We start from the raw sequence: 24959 nt of genomic DNA, 5'->3' as shown, positions 1-24959 counted from the left end.
AGGCTTATAAGACTCAGGAAGGAAACAAAACTCATGAAGTACCTAAAGTAAGATTACAAAAGCTCCTTCCAAAGGATACATAAGTAGTAACAATTGCTGGTGAGAATAGATTCTTTGGTCAACTTAATCTGTCTGTAAATTGTGAAGGGAGCTTCATAGTTATAGCTTTCTTGAATTGTCACCAATGCTGTGGTGTACTTCTCAATAACAAGGCTGACTTTAAATCACTTACACTTTGATAAGTAACTCCTCAACTGCACTTCTACAAATCAGCCCAGTACATTTAATGGTTCCTTAAGTAAGATTTGAGGGATAATTTGATAATTTACTTGGTTCTTTGTGGGTGACCACCCTATCTGAGATAAATAAACATTTTTTTTTGCATCTCCTAAGGGGGGGAAATCACGCAAACACAGATAAACCCTGAGAGAACCAAAGATAAACTGGGTAAGAATGGCTACATGGACTCCTTAAATGGGTGTTGATATATCCAACTGATGGTGATCATTATAAGGGAGTAGAGTCATCCTGGACCATCTCAACATCTGTGCCTTTCCTCACATGGTATGAGATGATGTGCTTCCTTGTTGAAGTGGTTGCTCTATTCTCTGTGTTGATAAACAACATTAGAGAGTTGTGTGTTCTTCAGGGGAAGCCCTAGATAGCACCTTCTTTCTTATGATTGAAGTTGTACACTTTCTTAATAAGTGTAGTCTAACACATTAGTATTAGGAAGTATTGAAAATGAACAGACCAGTGATTAGAGAATATACTGCAGTCCTTAAGCATATATTGCACATATAAGAAAGTATTAATGGTAAAACACTGTAGCAGTTGTTGCTGTATGGCCACTGTAGTGCATAATATGATGTGTAACTGATGTTAAGATGGCAGCCTGTTGGAACATACTCATTGTGTAAGGGAAATACTATAATGGGAAAAAGTCATATGAACATATTCTATGTTAAAGTGTTCTTCTTCAGACCCTAAAACTTGGAACTTATAGGAAGAGTTGGATACTAAATAAGGAGAGACAAAGGTAAAAATGTTGGACAATTCCCCTCACATATGACCTAAACAATAGAAGAAAGGGCAAGCTATGTTTGAAAATACAGAGGGGTGCCTTAGTAATGGCCTGGTATAGGACACCGAATACCAGAACAGTCCACATCTGAACTGCTTAAATTCAGAAGAACTTATTTTTTTATATTTTTTCTTTCATTTTTCTTTAAGAAATTTTCTACTCACTCCCCATACCATCCACAGATAACCCCTCCTCACTCCTCCCACCCCTCAGCCCTCTTTCCCAAGCCACCCCACATCCCCACATCCCCCAAATCGAGGTCTCCCATGGGGAGTCAGCAGAGCCCAGCACACTGAGCCTAGGCAGGTCCAAGCCCCTTCCCACTGCACCAAGGCTGTGCAAGGTGTCATAGTATGTACTCACTCATAAGTGGATACTAAATGTGAGGGAAGGGATGACCAGACTGCAACCCACAACTCCAGAGAGGCTAACAGGAAAAGATCCTAGGAGGGACACATGGATGACTCTGTGAAGGAGAAGTGGATGAGATCTACATGAGTGGACTGGGTGTGGGAGGGTGGCAGAAATTCAGAAAAACTTTTAAAGAGAAAGTGAAAGAGTCTCTCATGTCCTTGGACATGGAGGCAGACAATCATTCTGAGGATAGAAAGTAAACAATGTAAATAATCATTCCTCATTAAAGACAAAGGCTTCATAATCGAAGACAATGCAAGGGATACAAGTCTCTAATGGACTGGCTGATATGAGCCATTAGGGACATTTGTTTATCATTTCTGATTATTAGGGACTGGAAGACAATGGAGATAGATAGACATTATTTAAAGAACTGGGCGTGAGAGAGGCAACATTTAATGCTCAGGTCACTGAGGCTGATGGGAATGTGTAAAGAAGATAGTTAAGAAATAAGTTAATGCAACAAGATCCTAGGGACTGTGTGTTTTACTGGATTTTTTGATCCCAATGATGGCGTATTATCATTATTAGGTAGGAGAAGCTTTGGAAAATCTGAGTGACTTAGCCTTCCATGTAATTTGGTTCCATAGTGTGCTAAGGCAATTAGAAAAAGATAAGAAAATATAGAGTCAAGCAACAGAGTTTGTAGGGAGCACTTGAAAGCAAATATGGCATGACTTGAGCTGGACTCAGGCAAAATATTACAGAAAGAAAAATTCTGTTCTGTTAAACTTAAATAAGAGTTTATAACTAAATAACAGTTCATAAATGCTATAAATGATAGTACAGTGCATATTTAAAGGATTAATTTTGTCTCAGTTTTGTTCATTCCCCTACTTTGGAAAGGTATACTGGAATTGTTCATTCAGCATATGAAATTCTCAGAAATTGTGTCTAAGCACCTTTAATCCCAGTACTAAGGAGAAAGTTATATAAGGCATGAGGAGACAGGAACTGAACCTCTTTCAGGCTGAGGAGTCCTAAAGGTAAGACATGGCAGTGGCTTTTACTTTGTCTGTCTGATCTTTCAGCATTTACCTCAATATCTGGTACTGGGTTTTTTATTTAAAGACCTATTTAAGAATTTGAAGAAAAAAAAAAAGAAATTGTGTCTAAGGAAGAGGTTCCCATTACAGCCACTGCAGAATCCCATACTCTGTCAGACCCAAGATTCCACCAGAGTGACAGCCACAGCAGGCAAGAGAATTAGCTCATTGCCTCTAGGCCCTGTGCCAAGTCAAGCAGCTTGAGCGGGGCCCCCTGAGCATATCAGGATTGGACATAGGCATATGAAAGAGGCCACAAAGCATCATCCCAGGATAAGGAAGCTGGATGGCTCATGAAATATAATTACAGATTATAGAGAGCTTAATATGATAAGCTCTGCCATTCACACTGCTATACCTAATACTGTTCTTTTAATGAGCAATTCATACAAGTCATGGAGTGCTTTCATGCTTTATTAGACCATGTTGATATGTTTATTTAGTAGCTTCTTAGTTGCTGATCCCTGGTATCAACTGGAATCTACTTGGATTGGATAGTGGCCACCTTTCCTAAGGCTTGCCCATATCTCCTGTGAAAAGTTTTATGCTGTGAGATAATGCTTTTGTACACTGGTTTAATAAAACACTGATTGGCAAGTAGCCAGGCAGGAAGTATAGGTGGGATAAGCAGACAAGAAGAATTCTGGGAAGAGGAAGGCTGAGTCAGGAGACACCAGCCCGCGTGCAGGGAGCAGCATGTAATGGCACACAGGTAAAGCCACAGAACACATGGTGACATATAGATTAACAGAAATGGGATGCGTTTAAATCTAAGAGCTAGACAATAGTAAGCCTGAGCTAATGGCTAGGCAGTTTTAATTAATATAAGCCTCTGTGTGTTTACTTGGGGGATGTGAGTGGGAGAGATTTGTCTAGACCACCAGCAGGCTGGGACACAGGAAAACTTCAGCTACAGTTTTATTTCATGAAAATAAAATTTTAACTTAAGTGTGTTACAAATTTGGAAAAGCATCTGGCAGAACAGTAGAAGCAGAAGCTTGACGGGTTTGAGATAATGTATTCCATGAGGGTGAGAAAAGGCACTTCCAGAATCCACTGAGGTGTTAAATTAAACCAGGGATGAATCACATCCTTAAGAATAACTCTTATTTTGCTCAATGAATAGACTACCAGACTGTTTTCTAAACATTTATCTTTGCATCCATAAATTAGTATAGCTCCCAGTCCTTACCAGAGATGTATCTTCTTGAAGTAGATAGTGGTTAATACTGAGACACCTCACTGGTCAAAGTGCAGAAAATACGTGTCTTTGGGATGCTCAGCCAAAATGGGACTTATTTTTTACAAACATCACCCCCAAAGACTTAGGAAACATAACTGAAGATGGGGCAGAAAGACTGAAAAAGCCAGAAGGTGGAGAAGACTGCTGAATAACAGTGTCTTCTGAATATTACAGGGCTTTTGCCTCATGAATTCACAGCAGTGATAGTTGCCTTCATAAAATAGAGAATATCAAAATTTCATCATAGAGGGGAGAAATTTTTGAAGACCCAATGCCTAGCTACAAAGATAATGGGAGCTAATGGCTGCTGAGGAAAGGAGAGCCAGTTTTCTTTATGGATGTGGTCTCTGGTAGGTTGTCCATGCTCTAGTATAGTCCTACTTTCATGCAAATATATACAAACTAAATAGACTCAGTATATTAAAAATAGGAACACATGAAGCTGGAAGAGGATATGGTTAACGTAGTCTTGGAGGAGTTGGAGAAATGGAAGGTGGATATGATCAACACATACTATATATGTATGAAATTCTAAAACAATTAAAAGAAATATTAAAAAAAAACACTATTGGCCCAGGGAAGAGTTGAGGTTATTGTCACTGCTGTTGGATTCATAATAGTATTAGAATGTAAGGGACTATTGCTCAAGATGAAATATCCTTTGGATATAGGACATGGATATCAAGCTTCCTCCCTGCTGGCTAACCTTCAAAGTACTGGGAGATGTCTTCCATGTAATTGTTGTAGAATTATTGTTAATAGTTGTAATTCAAACTCTGTGATACACTGTTAAAATGCCATATAAGATGTGCATGTTGGTATAACAATAGCAGGACTTTCATGAATTTTAGGAAATTTTAGGTAAACCTTTCCCATTGAATTCATAGTCCATTTCACAGGAAAGAACTCTGATCTAGAACTATAAGCTAGAACAAAAGCTTGTGAGTCCGGTAGTCATAGGTCCCCATGAAGAAGGAACTGCTTTTAAGTTCAGGTTATATGTTTGCCAAATTTCCTTCTAGACATTTGAATTTTTATGTCCACAAATTCCTATTGCTGTCAGTTTCAATCAGTTATGGGAACTAATTACTTTTTTCAGTGACTGGTATATTGCAGACACTCATAGCTGGCTATGCTCCTGAGAACAAGTGACTGTTGCTGTGACATGATGGCTAATAGTGAGGGAGGAGGTATAGGCAGGAAGTCCAGGCAAAGAGTGGGGAGGAAGAGGAATTTAGGCACAGGGAAAAAAAGAAAGAGATGTCAGGGAGACACCAGGGGCCAGACAGACAGACACAGAGGAAGCAGGAATGTAGGACATACAGAATGAAAGGTAAAAATCCCCAAGGCAAAACCTAGATGATTAAAAACAGGTTAAGTTATAAGAACTAGTGGGACAAGCTGAAACTAAGATCAACCATTCATAATTAATAATAAGTCTCAGTGTCTTTATTTGGGAGCTGGTTGGTGGCTCAGAGAAAATTCCAACTACAGTTCACAGGTCCCCAAGAAGAATAATACAAGGCAGAAATATGCAATCATTTGCACACATTAACAATTTATTAAATTATGTTTACTATGTATTCAAATTGACAACAACAAAAGCAATAATAATTCTCAGTAGACTCTCCTTTCTGAACAATCACAAGGCTAATTGAAATACACAGGTTGATATGTTTCTTTTTTAACCATTTATTTATTCGTTTGTATGTTGAGTGTTGTTTTTTTTGGGGTGTGTGTGTGTGTGTGTGTGTGTGTGTGTGTGTGTGTGTGTGTATAAAATCAGTAGAATTGGTTTTGCTTTTTGAGAGATGATTTCCAAGTACACTATTAAATAATAGAGCGGGAAAGCTGAATTTGTAAATCAATGATAGTAATCTGAGCTTTTTTATTTGCATATAATACTCAACATAATTTGACTAAGTACATAGGACATTCATAAATAAGTACACTAAATGTCAGGTTCAACTGCATCTGTGAGCATTCAAACAACCAAACATACAGTGTAACAATATGAAAATTATATATATATATATATTAGTGTGTGTGTGTGTGTGCGTGTGTGTGTGTGTGTGTGTGTGTGTGTGTGTGTGTGTATTCTGGAAAGATGCACTCAATCACACTTGTCTCCACCCCATAACTTTCATTGCTCTGTTTTTAAGATTATAAAATTATTACAATATTTCTCCCTTGCCTTCATCCTCTCCAGTACTTCCATACACCCTTATCACTATCAAATTTATGCTTTCACTTTTCATAAATCATTATTACATGCATATGTGTATTCATTTTAAGAAACCTGAAAATTGGAGACAAATACAGCATATTAACTTTCAGGAAAATTGTAAACATAGAATTTGGAATAAACTGGAAATTGGAAATTAGTATATGCACTTACTTGGGCAAGTATCATATGAATTTTCATAAAGTGCATAAAATTTAACATATTGAATTTTTGAAACTTGTCTTAGTCCATCATTTTGTATATCAAATTTTGATATTTACCTGTGTTTTAAATTGATTCTATTAGTTAATAAACCAAGAGGTTTTTATGAAGCAAGCCACTGGGACATAAAATGTGTCATAAAAAAGCCACATTTCATACTTAGAACATTTATTTCTGAATACTACATGCTAAAATTTTTTATTTTTTATATAGTTTGGACAAATAATGAATTTAATTCAGACATTTTGTAAAACACTGAGCAACATGTATTTAAGTATCCTTTGTTAAACTTCTAGCAGAAAGTATTCTATGAATATAGATTAAAATGTGGTTTTATTTTAATAGTTTCTATATCCCTCAAGTATTATTATAATAAAACTCAATATGTATCCTTGCCCAATGCCCACAATTTAATAGATTGAACTTTGAGACTGTGCTTCACAAAAGAGCTCTTTTGAAGCAATTTCTTTTAAAATAAAGATGAAGGTTCAAAAAGTACCTTCTTACAGTTAGGTATCATATTATTAACTTTCTGTTTTTTAATAGAATTTCCCAACATTTTGTGAGGTTGTTTCTTTAGTAGCTATCCAGTTTCAAAATAATGGGAAATGTATCCATCCATGTATCCATCCATGTTAAGTAACATCTTTGGACAATTTGTTCACAAAAGCAACTGTAATTCTCAGTTAACACCATGAAGATATTCAAACAAATAGGACATCAACACATTAAGAGCTATATACAATAAATAGACTTCCACTTACCCACTGAAATATATGAGACTTTATAAAAATGATCACTTTTCAAGTTGAAGTTCATCAACTGTAATGCATTTCCTGACGTCATATCACCTCTTCTCCAAGCTGAGCTCATCTATCTCTCTTCTGAATTCCCCTAATATTTGTTGATTTATATGTATTATCCATTAGTTTGTCTTCTTAGTACAAGTTAAATTGAGTACTTATTTACCTCATATTTAGCTTGTAAGCTCTTGGAAGTTAGAAAGTATATCTTATCCCTTTCCTTTACTGTCCATTATATATGAAGGATAAAATATCTATCCAATAAATAAAGGGAAGAAGGGACTAATTAATGGGACTGACTGACTCTTCTCCTACCATCTTTATCATTTCCTCATCAAAAGAAAATATATGTTGGAAAGTATAGTTCATTTGCTATTATTTGAAACAGAAAAACAAAGCATGAGTCAAAATAATAGGAAACAGTAGTAATTACAACATATAATTTGTTTTTCATCACCTAATTGCCATAAACTTTTAAAAAATTATGACAATGTGATTTTGACTGTTTGACAAATTATTATAAATATTTTTTAATGTTTGCTGGGTTTTTCATTATATATATATATATATATATATATATATATATATATATATATATGTATTCTTGCACAATTGTGTACGCATTTGTACATGTGCATGCATGTGTAAATGTATATGTATGTGACAATGTAGCTCAGGGGTTGTCCTCAGTTGTCTTTCACTATTTATTTTCCCTGTTACATTGTGAGAGAGTCTCTCACAAAACCTGGTGCTCACTGATAGGCTAGAATGATTGGATACCATGCTCCATAGATATGGCTGTCTCTATTCTATCAGTTCTCTGGTTACAGAAGTTCATGACAATGGCTGGCTTTTTTATGTGGTGTTGGTAATCTGAACTCAGGTCTTCATGCTTGGGTGGTAGCACTTTATCAAATGAGCCATTTTCCCAGCCAGGCTCTACTGATTTTTAACAAATATTTTGTTCATATTATCTCTAGTTAGCCAATGGATAAATAGGAAAGTTACTGTGATTTTCATTTTACAATTGAAGAAATACATTTAGGAGAGTGAAGTATCATAATACAGGTCATTCAATCAATCAATGGCAAACTAGAATTGGCACCAAAGCTTTTCTGATTATAAATACTGTACAGTGAAGAATACCTTAAAATTTTCTCTCAAACTTCAAAAAAAATGTACCATGTTTGCATTGCATCATCCCACAAATAAGAATGTATTTTACATAACCCTCCATTCTGTGATTAGTTTGGCCGCACATCCTGTACACTGTGCATTTGAATTCAAGACACAAGACTCGAATAAAAGAGAGATCTGTGGCAGTAGCAAAAAAACAAACCCAAACAATAACAAATCCTGGCAGGCCTAGTAAGAAACCAGATAAAAAACACTGCACAGTAATGGAGTCAATGATCTCTGTGTTATTACTGACAATTTAGTGGTACTGCTGATATTTATCAAAGCTTGTATGTAATTAATACCTTTGTCTTCTTCAGAATAGTGATTCCTACCTTTATAACAGAGGCACCAGCTCTGGAGAGTGGACTGTGAATCTGAGCTGCAGCAGCCATGTTGGCAATAGTATTGAGATGATTCATCTGATTCATTGCCATGGCAACTGATGCAGGAGGTAAGCTGACTGGAAGTAGGGGATGAGGCATCATCATAAATGGCAGATCCAGACCTAAAAGAGACAGTGTTCAATAAAGTAGTTACATTAAGGCACTAGGAAGATTTTCTAAAGCATCTTCATTCATTCTTATTAGCATTTTATAATTGTTTTATTATACAGTAGTAACATTGTGGGCCATCAATAGTATCAGTAGGATTTTACAATGTTTAATATCTGAAAAAAATCTCCCTATATTCACATAATTTCTACTATGTAACTTTCTTAAACAGATTTAATAGGTGAGTTAATAAGGCAGAATACATATCACCTAAGATTCAAATTATTAAAGAAAATAATTCTTCAATAAAAGGAATGCTTAACTGCAATTTGAAATCTTTGTTAATAAAGAATAAGTATCATGTTAAAATACCAAACTGCTTTCCATTTTAATAGCAAATATCAATATTGTATAATATTACCAGGAATTTAATGCATTTCCTGCAAGTTGAAATATTTTCATGTATTTTAGATATCTTAAATAATAACTCTCAAATATTATGCATTCTACTTGTGATAGACATGTCATTAGGTAAAATGTTACACACTAAAATAGTTGTCTACTTTTTGCTTCTCAAGTTGGTAAAATTAAAAACCGTCTTTGAGCAATTCTAAGATAAAGTTAAAATATGTGGATATTAGCCTTTTAAAATGTATTTAAAAATCATTCTGTTACAGTAGTCTTCCCATTTTGGACAGTGCCTAAAAATATTATTTAACATATGTTCTAAAATATCATTACTTTTTTTAAAATTTATTATGGGCTATGCAAATATTATTATGGACAGCACTCATATTGACCCTACTTACAATAACAAAATACTAATATCTAGTTTTTCCTCTCTGCCCTCTCATTTTTATTTCTTATGTTACAACAAAAAGGGAGTAAGAAGAGGTGTTTTCAGAAGACACTGATATCTAATTTATCAAAACATTAATAGTAGTAATGCTATCACTCAAATATGTGCTTTAGGAAAATATTTTCTCTCATTCTCTGAATGCATATATTTTACATAAAATTGTAAAATGAAATCCAACTTAATTAGAGTTTGAAAGAAAGAAGTGGTGAGCTATTTGAGGTCTATCTTCTGAATTCAAGTGTGATGGTTGATTTAAAGCTGTTAGGAAGTATACTGAGAGCATAAGGTAGCCAAGTACACTAAAACTCCTAAATAATGAATACACCTGCCCCCAGTGTTTCTGTTGAAGGCACCCATAAAACGCAGTCACTAGAGTTGTACAAGGATAAAAAGTAGCCTAGAAATTTATATTATATTTGAAAGTCAAAGAAAAGGAATGTTTTTGTGTAGCACGAATCTTAAAGGTACTTATTAATAATATCAAACCTGAGGCCAGTTATTAAGGTGAATGCTGGAAGATCAGAGAAGCAGAACAAGCCACAGCTTCCTCACCTTACCAGTTCCTCAGCTGATCCTGTCTCCTCAGACTGGAAGCCTATGAGTCCTCATATCCGAATGGATCTCAGCTGAACTGCTGCTAGAAGCCTAAAAGCCTAACCAGCCAAATGCTTCTAGTTTCTGGTCTTCATGCCTTATATACCTTTCTGCTTTCTGCCATTACTCCCTGGGATTAAAGGCGTGAGTCTCCATGCTTGACTGTATCCTTGAACACACAGAGATCCAGGTAGATCTCTGTCTCTGGAATGCTAGGATTAAAGGCGTGTGCTAAAACTGCCTAACCTCTATGTTTAATATTGTGGCTGTTCTGTCTCTGACCCCAGATAAGTTTAGTAGAGTGCACAATATTTCGGGGAACACAATACCACCACATTTTTGGACCCCTTACAATCATATGCCAGATAAGATACATTAAAGGTACCTACCAGTATTGACTTACAGTATTCAACATTTAAATACATTTTAGGAACAATTTAGCATACTAATATATCAGCTATAAAAATTTTTTCTTGAGATGATTAAGTTATAGAATTCTCAGCAGAAGACTAACAATATTGACTTCAAAATGGCTGTCCCTACTATATGCAATTATTTTTTTCTGTAAGGAACAGTAAAAGTAAGTCTTCATTTTAACTTGGTAATTTCTTTCTAATACATTTATATATAATCTACAACAATCTTTGTAAGTTATTGTTTCTGAGATTCCTTTATAAGCATTTAATTGTAGATTGATATATAAACCTAGTTTTATAATTATGGGTATAAAGTGAAATCATAATGATGTATTGAATGTGGACAACAAACACTCAACATATTCATCTCCTCAAATACTTATAATTCTGGAGAGTATTATGCTAAGTGAAATAAACTAGACACATAAAGATCACGTGATCTTTCTTATATGAGGAAACTCTTAAAGTAGAATTTTCTTGTTAGTTATACAAAATTACTTGCATATATAGGTGTTTATATACTCTACTAATCATATATTTCAAGCTATCATGATGGAGTACTTAATAACATATGATAATTAATTAGGATTCACCTTTATCCTAAGAAGCGTTACCTAATTTTCCATATAACAAACATCAGTAACCTTAAAAGGCTCTCTTCACAAATCCAAAATCATCTCAAAAATCAAGAGCTTGATTCTTTTTTATATGCAGAGTATTTTAGTCACAAATTAAACTGTAGATTAAAAGTTGTTATCAATGTCTTCCTTTATTACTGAAAGGCTTTAATAAGCTTTAGTTCATTTTATACTTTCCTTAACAGTGTAGTAATTTTTTATAGTTTTCAAATGATATTCCAGCATCAACCAGACACCATCTGGCCACATCAAGAAATAATTCTTACTTTAAAGTTCAATTGACATGCAAACTGAATGCAAACTACAAACAGAATTTAACAGTCAATTGACAGTTTTAAAATACAACCCATCAAGTATTTGAAATAACCACAAAGGACTTAAAAGTCACAATTTTAGATAACTGACTGGAAGTATCTAATTATCAATTGGCTATAATTCCTTGAACTCTAAGCTAATATTTACATTACAGGCCAGTTACACATGCAAAGCATATACAAATATGTAATGATTTAGGTTCATCTTTTGCTAAAGCTGGAAACATTAAATTAAAATCCAATAGTACACAACAGTATGGCAATGTGGCTCATTTAATTCATGGGCTAGATATGTATGTAGACTTTTAATAACATGGTAATTAAGATAAATCTGAGTTTTAAACAATCTTCAAAATGAGTTTTCTCATTCCTGTTAACAATGATATAATGCAAGCTAATATTAGCATCATTTCTGTTGTACCTTAGTATTCTAGCAACTACTAGCATTCTTATATAAAGGCATGAATCACCTCTTCCTAGCCATGAAGGGTGCAAACTTCAGTAATACTCCAATTATCCTCTTAAGTATGACATCAATTGGTCTCAAGGCATGTCTGATTATTTCTATATAATATTTCCATTTCTATAGTGATATCATGTAGCCAGAAGTTTCTCTGGTCCTGCCTGGCCCCGTGGTCGGATGAATCTCTCCCACCCGCGTCTCACAGCCACTTGGTCCCAAGTAAACACACAGAGGCTTATATTACTTACAAACTGTATGGCCTATGGCTCAGATTTCTTACTAGCTACCTCTTATAACTTAACTCAACCAATATCTATTAATCCATGTATCGCCATGCGTTTTGTGGCTTTTACATGTTGCTCCTTGGACGGCTGTTTGGCATTTCCCTACTCTCCTTTTTCCTCTCACTATCTCTCTTAGATTTTCCCACCTGGCTCCATCCTGCCCTGCCATAGGCCAATGCAGCTTTACTTATTAATAAATGGGAGCAATACATATTCACAGCATACAGAAAGATACCCCACAGCAATTATCATACAACAGTCTCTTCAATAACAATTCCTAATGTCTCTGGTTATTCTTCCTGAGCCATTTCGGTGACCCTCCATTCCAATTTGTAGACTTACAAAGACTACTTATTACCACTAGAATAAAGCACAACATCCATGAATTTGATTACTGCATTTCTAGTTTTGATGTCTCATTACGTTTTGCATGTATTCTTCACTCTAGTCCCATGGTAATATTTGTATTTCTTTACAGATTTAACTCACTGTAACATTACCTCACATAGATTATTTCTCTTGAATTGTATCTCTAATGCAATGCAACACAACACAAAATAAATTTTTTCACAACAACCTTTGAGGTAGGTTTTATTGCCCCATTTTTTAGATGGAAAACACATTTTTTTTAAATGAAATCTAATTTTATTAAAGGATAGTTTGCTTCTCCCAGTGGTGACCCCACTTATTGGTTGTCCAGTGCAGAGTGGTCATCCATGAAAACATATACACACCAACAAAACAGACTAAACAGGTTTTATTTATGTTTTTATGCATACATATACATATAGAGAGGAGGAAGTGATGCAATTCTATCTCAATTCAAAACATTAAAGGACTATTTTAGAGCAGTTTTAGGTTTATAGAAAAGATAAGCAAAAATTCTGCTATACTGCATGCAACCCTACTGTGCCTGCACAAACAGCTAACCTTCTTACTAGTTTCTTACATTTCTGTAGTATATTGTACCATCAGCATATCATTAGTTATAAATTATTATTCATCAAATTTTATAGTTTATACCAGAATTTACTTTTGGAACTATTCCTCACCAGTTATTCAAAATGCATAATATATTGTATCCATGGTTTTAGTATCATACAGAATAATTCCAATACATCAAAAAATGTATTGTGCTTTTCTCATAAGCTTTCTTTTCTACTTAACCTATGGCAACTACTGATCTTTGTTCTGTCTCTGTAGATTTGCTTTTATCCTAATATCATATAGTCAGATTCATGTATCATTTAGCCTTTTTGGATGCATTGTTTTTATTACAAATGTGCACATAAGGCTCTTTCAAGACTATTTAAGGAATGCTAGGTCATGTATTTTTACATATACTGTTCTATAACATTGATTATCATAGTTATTTGACCCATTTACATATTTCAGTACATCTTGGTTGCATTCAATGTTTAGCAATTATAAATAAAGTTATCCTAAGCTTTAAATATGTAGTGTTTGTGTTGGTAGATGTTTCATATTGATTGGTGTAAATATGAAATTTTTTATTTGGTTTGTAAGATGTGCCAAAACTAACATCTATAGTTATTGTGCTGATTTCCATTTCTCCCAATAATGAAGCATTTTCTTCAGAGTTCACAATTCTGTAAGCAGGTTGTGTTTGAACAGAGTTTTGGATTTTACATAATCTAATTGCAGCATAAGGACATCTCATTTTAGCTTACAAATCCCTAATGATATATGATACAAAAATTGCTTTCATAAGTTTATTTTCCACCCATATATTTTCTCTGATGAAGGTTCTGTTCAGGTCTCTGTCTCTGTTTTTAAATATAGATATATAGATATATAGATATAGATAGATAGATAGATAGATAGATAGATAGATAGATAGATAGATAGATAGATATAGATATAAATATATATTCTACTAGTTTTTAGCATATATGTACTTGGGAAAAATATATCTCCACTTATAGTTTTTCTTTATAATTCTCTTAATTGTGTGTTTAAGTGCAGATTTGAATTTTATAAACTCCAATTTGTCAATTATTTTTATTTTAGTGGTCATATCATTGTCATTGTGTGTAAAATATATTGCTGTACCTAAAAACTCATAGAAATTTTTGTGATGCTATCTTCTGTTATTTTTCTGTTATGGTTTTGGCATTTATGTTTACAACTGTGATCCATTCTGAGTTAGTTATTGCAAAGATTGTATGGTCTTTTCTTAGACTCAGTGATTAATTTTTGCATGGGGATTTCCACTTGTTCAGTGTCAATTGCTAAAAGAACTCCTCTTTTCATTACTGTGTTTTCTTCTTGACTGAATAATAACTGGGGACATTTATGTAGGCACATTTTTGAGTATACTAGTCTATATTTTTGATCTATTTGTCAAATAAACCCCAAGGTATGATACTCTCAGTCTCCTGACTATGTTAGTCTTCTCACATTGCATTGGCTACTGATTACCATATAAACATTAAAATAAGTTTGTGAATATGCACAAAATACTTTCCTTATATATCAATCATGATTATATTGAATCTGTACTTTAAGTTGAGAAGAATTGACATTAAAATGCTACTAAGCTTTTTTATTCATGAACATAGAATGTCACTTCATTTATATAATCTTGGGTGTTTTTATCATAAATTTGTAGTTTATTTTCTATAGATCTTACATACCTTATTATGTTTATAAATAAGTATCTCAACATTTTTGCTTAAATAAAAATATATTTTTAAATTTCAGATTGAAATGATTTACTGAAAGAACATAGGAAAGTGACTGATTTTACATTAACTTTCTACCCTGAAATATTGCCTTAATAGACTAAAGACCATATTGTGAAATTTTTGGTCTGTTTTTCCATAGACAAATGTCACTTTAGAAAAGAGAAGTTCATTTTTCCCAATCAATGTACGTTTTACATTTCTAGAATAAATATTTGTACATTATTGAAGACTTTTGCATTTCATTCATAGACATATTGAGGTGTAGTTCCTTTTTATTGTGATGTTATTGCTTTTGACATCTGAACAATGCTGATTTCACTGAGTATGTTAGAAAACCATTTGATTTCTATATCAATGAAGAGATCATAGATATCCAATGTAAATTCTTCCATTGATATCTAATATTCTCCTGTGTATACATCTTGACCTGGTATTTTATGTTTTGGAAAAATATTAATTATACATTATATATTCAATTCCTTATTGTATTATATATATCTGCTGTGGGATGTTCTGTATGGCAAATGTGTTGCTAATTAATCAATAAATAAAACACTCATTGGCCATTGGCTAGGCAGGAAGTGTAGGCGGGACAAGGAGGAGAATAAAGCTGGGAAGTAGAAGGCTGAGTCAGAGAGACACTGCCAGCCGCCATGATGACAAAGAGCATATGAAGATGCCGGTAAGCCACGAGCCACGTGGCAAGGTATAGATTTATAGAAATGGATTAATTTAAGATGTAAGAACAGTTAGCAAGAAGCCTGCCATGGCCATACAGTTTGTAACCAATATAAGTCTCTGTGTTTACTTGGTCAGGTCTGAGGCTGGGGGACTGGCAGGTGATAGAGATTTGTCCTGACTATGGGCCAGGCTGGAAAACTCTAGCTACATATATCTTTGAGATTATTTAGTTCTTCTTGTTATAGAATTTCTAAAGTGTATCTTTCAAGAAATTTTTATCTAGGATATAAAAATATATGATAGTTTAGAATAGTTTTCTATTATGATATTATACATGAGATCAGTAATGATGACTCTGTTTCTGATAATAGAAAAACATGTCTTTTTCTTTTTGTTAACCTGCTAACAGGTCTATAAGTGTCATTGATCTTGATAAAGGATCACCTTTCACTTCTATTGTTCATTTAAACTAAATCTCTGTTTTGAATACACCAACTAGTACACTATTATTTATTAATTGTTTCCAAGTTACTTTGGATTCATTTGACTTACCTTTTCCTAGGAGAAAGTTCAGGCATGACCTGCCAGTCAGTATACCTGAAACACTACACTTCTAAATAAGAAGCATGACACACCATGCTTCTGGATATTCTCAGACTTCAGAACACTGAAAGTGCTAATCAATCACAGTCCATATGCTTCCATGATGTAAGTGATTGTTCCTGTGCAATAAAGCAGATGCTGATCCCCGAAAGCATTTCTGGAGTTGTTCATCTCCATGCCTTTTACCAACCCACAGTTACTGCTGCCTTGTTGTTGGGAGGTGCCCTGGTAATGATTATAACGGCATCTTTTTTAGTTTTCTAAACAGGAATATTCATTATTTTTTATCATTCTTGTTTTTAATGCATTATTTCAGTACTATAAATTTGTCTCTAAGCACAGTTTATGTCATAGTCCCAATGTTTTGCTAACTGGTATTTTCACTTTTGTTTTTATATTTTCATTTTGTCTTAGTCATTTGATTCATATTCTATTGGAAGTTTACTTTCTACTACTGATTTGTACTTTAATTCCATTATGAATGATGCATTTTTATAAGATTTTATTTCTTTATATTTGATAATATGGATTTTATGGCCCATAATGTGTTTATCTTGGTGATGTCCCATGTGAATTTAAGAATCTGTATTATTCTGTTATTGGATAAAGTAATTTAAAATGTCTATTAAATTCAGTTGTTTAATTGCTCTGCTCAGTTCAGTTATGCCCTTCTTAGAGATGTGTCAATTACTTCTAGGCAGGTGATAAAGTCTCCAAGAGTAGATTCATCCATTTTCTTTAAATTTATATCAGATTTTTTTCCTCACATAATTTAATGCTGTATTCAGTGCAAATACTTGAGGATAAGTAATGGCATTTTAAAGGAAATTTATGATTTTTTTGTTCCTTCTAAGCTGGCTTTTGGAAAAAATATAATTACTCCAGTTTTTTTGATTACTTCAGTTTTATAGTTGTTATTCCTTCCCTTGTTATTACTAAATATATCTATATTAGTATTTTAAATGAGGTTCTTTTAGGAAACATATTTATTATTATTTTTTTCAAGAGAGTGTCTCTCTGTGCAGCTTTGATTGTCCTGGAACTTGCTCTGTAGACCAGGCTGGCCTCAAACTCACAGAGATCCACCTGTACCTCCCAAGTGCTGGGATTAAAGGTATGCATGACCACTGCCTGGCTGGATGATGATTGCCCTTGCAATAGGCTGGTTGGACCAGTGTGAGACCTGAAAGAGTAATATTTACTATTTCTTTTGTAAACCTTTCTTATTTTCTCTGCTTTTTATAATCTTTTCTTGTGTCTTCTGTTAGTTTTGTTGTATTTTTCTCAGTCAGTAGATGATTTCAAAGGGAGCAAGTTCATCATTAAGTGAAAGCAAAAAGCATTCATGTCTGATGCCATTAGGATACACGAATCAGTTCCTATCATTTAATTGGCCAATTCAGGCCATTTCCATGAAAAGTGGTTATTAACCTAATTTAAGTAGCTTCTACTTCTATTTTTATTTGTTCTTTTAATGTTTTCTTAATCTCTTTTAACCCATCCTCCATTTGTGTTGCCTTCTCTTGTTTTAATGGAACAATTTAGACACAATTTGTAACAATTTCACTCCCATCTCTCTCCCTAGTCTCTCCTTTCCCTCCCATGTCAATTATAGTTAATTTTAGTATTTGGCTTAGGCTATTTTAAATTAATGATTTTTTGAAATTTTTGCATATGAGTTCTGTATTTATAACATTTCTACTCCTCTCAATCCCCTCAAACTCCTCGTCTATCCCCCACTCTCTCTCAATCCCATTATCTACCTCTTTAATTACACACACACACACACACACACACACACACTCACACACTCACACACACAAATATAGTCTGATGAATACATTTACTGTCGCTCATATGTGGATGTGTTTATGACTAAAGGCTTGGGGTGGAATCAACTGTCAGGGGGCCTATCTCTGGAGATAGCCACTAGATACAGAGGCTAGAAAATGGTGACATTCACACCTTTAATCCTAGCATTCCAGAGACAGACATCCCTCTGGATCTCTATGAGTTCAAGGCCACATTGGAAACAGCCAGGCATGGTGACACACGCCTTTAATCCCAGAAAGCGAGCCTTTAATCCCAGGGAGTGGTGGTAGAAGGCAGAAAGGTATACAAGGCGTGAGGACCAGAAACTAGAAGCATTTGGCTGGTTAAGCTTTTAGGTTTTGAGCAGCAATTCAGCTGAGACCCATTCTGGATGAGGACTCAGAGGCCTACAGTCTGAGGAAGCAAGACCAGCTGAGGATCCGGCGAGGTGAGGTAGCTGTGGCTTGTTCTGGCTCTCTGATCTTCCAGTGTTCACCCCAATAACTGGCCTCAGGTTTGATTTTATCAATAAGACTCTTTAAGATTCCTGCTACAAGGATCCCTCACACACACCCCCATCAGACCCAGCAATGTATAAGACCCAAGCCCTACCCCAATACCCATCTGACTGTGACCCCAGTAACTTCCTGAGACAAGGAATCTGCCAGCTCTCATTGGACCAAGAGTGGCTTCCTGAGACACAGAATCCACCAGCTGTGACTGGACCAAGAGCCCAGATAAGACCAAGAGCAACTACCTGAGTCACAGAATCAGGTAGCTTGGATTGGGCCAAGTGCAGCTCCCTGAGATTCTGCCAGCTCCAATTAGAACAAGAGCTAAGATAGGACCCAAAGAAGCCCCCCTGAGGCACAGACACAAGTACAGAGTTGACCAATAGCAGCTCACTCAGACACAGGCACCTCTTGCACTTATTAGAGGAAGAGATGGGCAGATGCCTATGAAAAAATACATATAACAACATAAAGAGCAATATGGCATCACAAGAACCTAGCCCTCCTCCAACAGTAAGACCTAAACATCACAATGTAGAATAAGCAGAAGAAAGTGACCTTAAAAATAGCTTCATGAAGATGCTAGAGGCCTTTAAAGAAAAAAAATGAAAAATTCCCTTAAAGAAATTGAGGAAAAGACAAATAAAAATTGGAAGAAATCAATAAATCCCTTAAGAAAGCCAAGAAAACCATGAAAAAGCAATTAAACACATGAAGGAAATAGTTCAAGATCTGAAAATTGAAATAGAAACAATGAAGACACAAACAGAGGGAATGCTGGAAATAGAAAACCTGAAACGGGAAACACAGAAACAAACATAACCAACAGAATATAAGAGATGAAAGACAGAATCTCTAGTGTAGAGAATACAATAGAGGAAATAGATTCAACAGTCAAAGAAAACACCAAAGCCAAAAAAGTCATAACACAAAATGTCCAGAATATCTGGGACACCATGAAAAGATCAAATCTAAGAATAATAGGGATAGAAGAAGAAGAATACTAACTCAAAGGCACAGAAAATATATGCAACAAAATCATGGAAGAAACATTTCTCAACTTAAAGAAGGAAATACCTATGAAGATACAAGAAGCTTACAGAACACCAAATAGACTAGACCCAACAAAAAGTCCCCTTGCCACAAAATAATTAAACAACTAAACATACAGAAAAAAGAAAGAATATTAAAAGCAGCTAAGGAAAAAGGCCAAGTGATCTATAAAGGCAGACCCATCAGAATAACACCCGACTTCTCAAAGGAGACTTTGAAAGCCAGAAGGTCCTGGACAGATGTGATGCAGACACTAAGAGTTCATGGATGCCAGCCTAGACTAATATACCCAGCAAAATTTTTAGATAACACAGACAGAGTGAACAAGACATTCCAAGACAAAACCAGATTTAAACAATACCTATCCACAAATCCAGCCCTACAGAAAGCACTAGAAGAAAAATTCCAACCTAAGGAAGTCAGATACAACCACAAAAACACAGGCAATAGATAACTCCACAGCAGTAAATCCCAAAGAAGAGAAATACACACATACTACCACAAAAAGATAACAGGAATTAACAATCACTGGTCATTAATATCCCTTAATATTAATGGAATTAATTCACCTATAAAAAGACACAGGCTAACAGAATGGATATGAAAGCAAGACACATCTTTTTGATGCATACAAGAAACACACCTGAACTTCAAAGACAGATACTATCTCAGAGTAAAAGGCTCTTAAAAGTCTTCCCAATCAAATGGATTTAAGAAGCAAGCTGGTGTAGCTATCCTAATATCTAATAAAATAGACTTCAAACTAAAATCAATCAAGAGAGATTGAGAAGAACATTACATACTCATCACAGGAAAGCTCCACCAAGATGAAGTTTCAATTTGGAACATTTATGCCCCAAATAGAAGGGCACCCACACATGTAAAAGAAACTTTACTAAAGCTTAAATCACACATCAAACTCCACATATTAATTGTGGGAGACTTCAACACCCCACTCTCACCAATGGACAGATCTGCCAGAGCGAATCTTAACAGAGAAATAAGGGACCTAACTGATGTTATGACTCAAATGGACTTAATCAATATCTACAGAACATTCCAACCAAACAAAAAAGAATATACCTTCTTCTCAGCACCCCATGGAACCTTCTCTAAAATCACCACATACTTGGTCACAAAGCAAATCTCAACACATAAAAAAATTGGAATAACCTCCTGTATTATATCGGACCACCATGGCTTAATGTTAGATTTCAACAAAAACAAAAATTACGGAAAGCCTACAATCTCATGGAAACTGAATAATGCTCAAGTGAATCACCAATGGGTCAAGGAAGAAATAAAGGGAGAAATTAAAGACTTCCTAGAGTTCAGTGAAAATGAATGTACTACATACCCAAACTTATGGGACACTATGAAAGCAGTGTTAAGAGGAAAATTCATAGCTCTAAATGCTCACATAAAGAAGTTGGAGAAATCTCACACTAGTGACTTAACAGCACACCTGACAGCTCTAGAACAAGAAGAAGCAAAGTCACCCAGGAGAAATAGATGCCAGGAAATAATCAAATTGAGAGCTGAAATAAATAAAATAGAAACAAAGAGAACAATACAAAGAATCAATAAAAAAAAAGAGTTGGTTCTTTGAGAAAATCAATAAGATAGACAAGCCCTTATCCAAACTAACCAAAAGGCAGATAGAGCATCCAAATTAACAAAATCAGATATGAAAAGGGAGATAAAACAACTGACAATGAGGGAATCCAGAGAATCATAAGGTCATACTTCAAACACCTGTACTCCACAAAATTGGAAAATCTAAAAGAAATGGACAATTTTCTGGATAGGTACCATATACCAAAGTTAAATCAAGACCAGATAGACTATTTAAATAGACCAATAACCCCTAAGGAACTATAAACAGTCATTAAAAGTCTCCCAACCCAAAAAAGCCCAGGACCAGATGGTTTCAATGCACAATTCTACCAGATCTTCAAAGAAGAGTTAATACCAATACTCTTCAAGTTGTTCCACACAATAGAAACAGAAGGAACGTTACCAAGCTTCTTTTATGAGGCTACAGTTACTCTGATTTGCAAGCCACACAAAGATGCAACAAAGAAAGAGAACTACAGACCAATCTCCCTCATGAACATTGATTCAAAAATACTCAATAAAATATTGGCAAACTGACTCCAAGAAAACATCAAAAACATTATCCACCATGACCAAGTGGGCTTTATCCCAGAGATGCAAGGATGGTTCAACATACAAACGTCTGTCAATGTAATACACCATATAAACAAACTGAAAGAAAAAAAAACACATGATCATTTCATTAGATGCTGAAAAGACCTTTGACAAAATCCAACACCCCTTCATGATAAAGGTCTTGAAGAGAGCAGTAATACAGGGAACATACCTAAATATAATAAAGGCAATTTACAGCAAGCCAACAGCCAACACAAAATTAAATGGAGAGAAACTCAAAGCGATTCCACTAAAATCAGGAACAAGACAAGGCTTTCTGCTCTCCCCGTATATATTCAACACAGTACTTGAGTTCTAGCTAGAGCAATAAGACAACAAAAGGAGATCGAAGGGTACAAATTGGAAAGGAAGAAGTCAAACTTTCCCTATTTGCAGATGATATGATAGTATACATAAGTGACCTGCGAAATTCTACCAGGTTACTCCTACAGCTGATAAATATCTTCAGTAATGTGGTAGGATACAAGATTAACTCAAAAAAATCAGTAGCCCTCCTATATACAAATGATAAATGAAAGAAATCAGAGAAACACCACACATAACAATAGCCACAAATAATATAAAATACCTTGGGGTAACTCTAACTAAGCAAATGAACCTGTATGATGAGAACTTTTAAGTCTCTGAAGAAAGAAATTTAAGAAGATCTCAGAAAATGGAAATTTCACCCGCTCATGGATAGGAACGATTAACATAGTAAAAATGGCAATCTTACCAAAAGTAATCTACAGATTCAATGCAATCCCCACCAAAATCCTGATATAATAGATATGATAGGATGAAAGGGTAGAAGCAGTTTAATTAATACAAGTTTCTGATTGATTATTTCATAAGTGGTTGCGGGGTCCATGGTGCTGGGCAGGACTGGAGAAAACTCAAGCTACAAATGGTACCCAACGGTTTGGCAAGAGTTTCCACCTAAAACCTGAGACAAAAGATTCTAAAAGGGAGCTAAAAACAGCTTCCTAGTTGTCTCTCTCAAGTTAGCTGCAGTCTGTGGGTTTGAGCTACTATGGTGGGTTCCTGGCATGTGCCTTTGACTGGCAGGACTGTGGGCTAAAGCCAGATGCCCTAACTTTACAAAAGAACTTTGGATGACTGTCTACGCTGCCAGCTGTCTCTGTCTACTCTCACAAGACTCTCAAAAGTTCCTGTGTCCTTCTGCCATTTCTCAGGTAATATATCCTTCTGAGGTCTTTGATGTAGTTGAAGACTAGATAGTTATAATTTTCCTTAGTTATGATAAAAGATAAGTTAGATATGAAAGCTTAGACTCACAAATATAGGATACATAGGATATCTTCTTTAATTTTGCCAAATACAAATAAACTAGATATTATAAATAGACTAGATATTGTAACTGTAATTCTTGCTTGATAATTGTTTTGTTATATGTAATTTTACTATGTGAAAGTTAAAACCTTCCTTTTTGAAAAAAAAGAAAAAAAGAGGAAGTGCTCTGGATATTGCTCTGTATAAATAAAATGCTGATTGGCCAGTAGCCAGGCAGGAAGTATAGGCAGGACAAGCAGAGAAGAGAATTCTGGGAACAGGAAGGCTGAGTCAGGAGACGCTGCCATCTGCCATGATGAGAAGCAGATGTTAAGATACCAGTAAGCCACGAGCCATGTGGCAACTTATAGATTAATAGAAATGGGTTAATTTAAGATATAAGAACAGTTAGCATGAAGCCTGCCACAGCCATACAGTTTGTAAATAATATAAATCTCTGTGTGTTTACTTAGTTGGGTCTGAGTGGCTGCAGGACTGGTGAGTGAGACAGATTTGTCCTGACTGTGGGCCAGGCAGGACCAGGAAAACTATAGCTACAAAATCCCAACACAATTCTTTACATATGTGGAAAGAACAATACTCAACTTCATTTGGAAAAAAAAAAAAACACAGAATAGCTAAAAGAATCCTGTACAACAAAACCACCTCTGGAGACATCCCCATCCCTGACTTCAAGCTCTACTATAGAGCTACAGTAATAAAAAACAGCTTGCTACTGGCATAAAAACCGACATGTGGACCAATGGAATCAAATTGAAGACCCTGACATTAATCCACACACCTATGAATATACAATTTTTGACAAAGAAGCCAAAACTGTACAATGGAAAAAAAAGTATATTCAACAAATGGTGCTGGCATAACTGGATGTCAACATGTAGAAGATTGCAGATAGATCCATATCTATTGCCATGCACAAAACTTAAGTCCAAGTGGATCAAAGACCTCAATATAAAACCAGTTACACTGAACCTGATAGAAGAGAAGGTAGGCAATATTCTTGAATGCATTGGCACAGGAGATCGCTTCCTAAATATAACACCAGTAGCACAGACACTGAGAGCAACAATTAATAAATGGGACCTCCTGAAACTGAGAAGCTTCTGTATGGCAAAGGACACAATAAATTAGACACAACGACAGCCTACAGAGTGGGAAAAGATTTTCACCAACCCCACATATGACAGAGGGCTTATCTCCAAAATATACAAAGAAACTAGACATCAAAATTAGAAACAATCCAATTAAAAAAAATGGGCTACAGAGCTAAACAGAGAATTCTCAAAGGGAGAATTTCAAATGGCTGAAAGACACTTAAGGAATTGCTCAGCATCCTTAATTATCAGGGAGATGTAAATCAAAACTACTCTGAGATATCATCTTACATCTGTCAGAATGACTAAGATCAAAAGCACTGCAGAGAGCCTATGTTGGAGAGGCTGTAGAGCAAGGGGAACACTCCTCCACTGTTTGTGGGAGTACAAACTGGTACAGCCACTTTGGAAATCAATATGGAGGTTTCTCAGAAAATTGGCAATCAATCTACCTCAAGACCCAGCTATACCATTCTTGGACATATACCCAAGGAATCCTCAATCATACTACAAAGACACATGTTCAGCTATGTTCATAGCAGCATTATTCATAATAGCCAGAACCTGGAAACAACTTAGATGTCCTTCAACTGAAGAATGGATTAAGAAAATGTGGTACATATACACAATGGAGTACTACTCAGCAGAGAAAAACAATGACATCATGAAATTTGCAGGCAAATGGATGGAACTAGAA

General features: G+C 35.1%; 1 protein-coding gene across 1 annotated transcript in view; it reads right to left on the bottom strand.

Annotated features, from left to right (window-relative positions):
* The window catches only part of Dach2 (dachshund family transcription factor 2), a 470654-nt gene that overhangs the window by 80478 nt on the left and 365217 nt on the right, over positions 1-24959 (bottom strand). The window contains exon 6 of the mRNA XM_059251490.1: positions 8548-8720. Coding sequence (XP_059107473.1) covers positions 8548-8720 — 173 coding nt within the window. The remainder of the gene's footprint in view (positions 1-8547; positions 8721-24959) is intronic.

The sequence above is a fragment of the Peromyscus eremicus genome, chromosome X, assembly GCF_949786415.1.
Source record: "Peromyscus eremicus chromosome X, PerEre_H2_v1, whole genome shotgun sequence".
NCBI lineage: Eukaryota > Metazoa > Chordata > Mammalia > Rodentia > Cricetidae > Peromyscus > Peromyscus eremicus.
The sequence above is the reverse complement of the archived record's forward strand: the minus strand, read 5'-3'. Positions and strand labels throughout refer to the sequence as shown.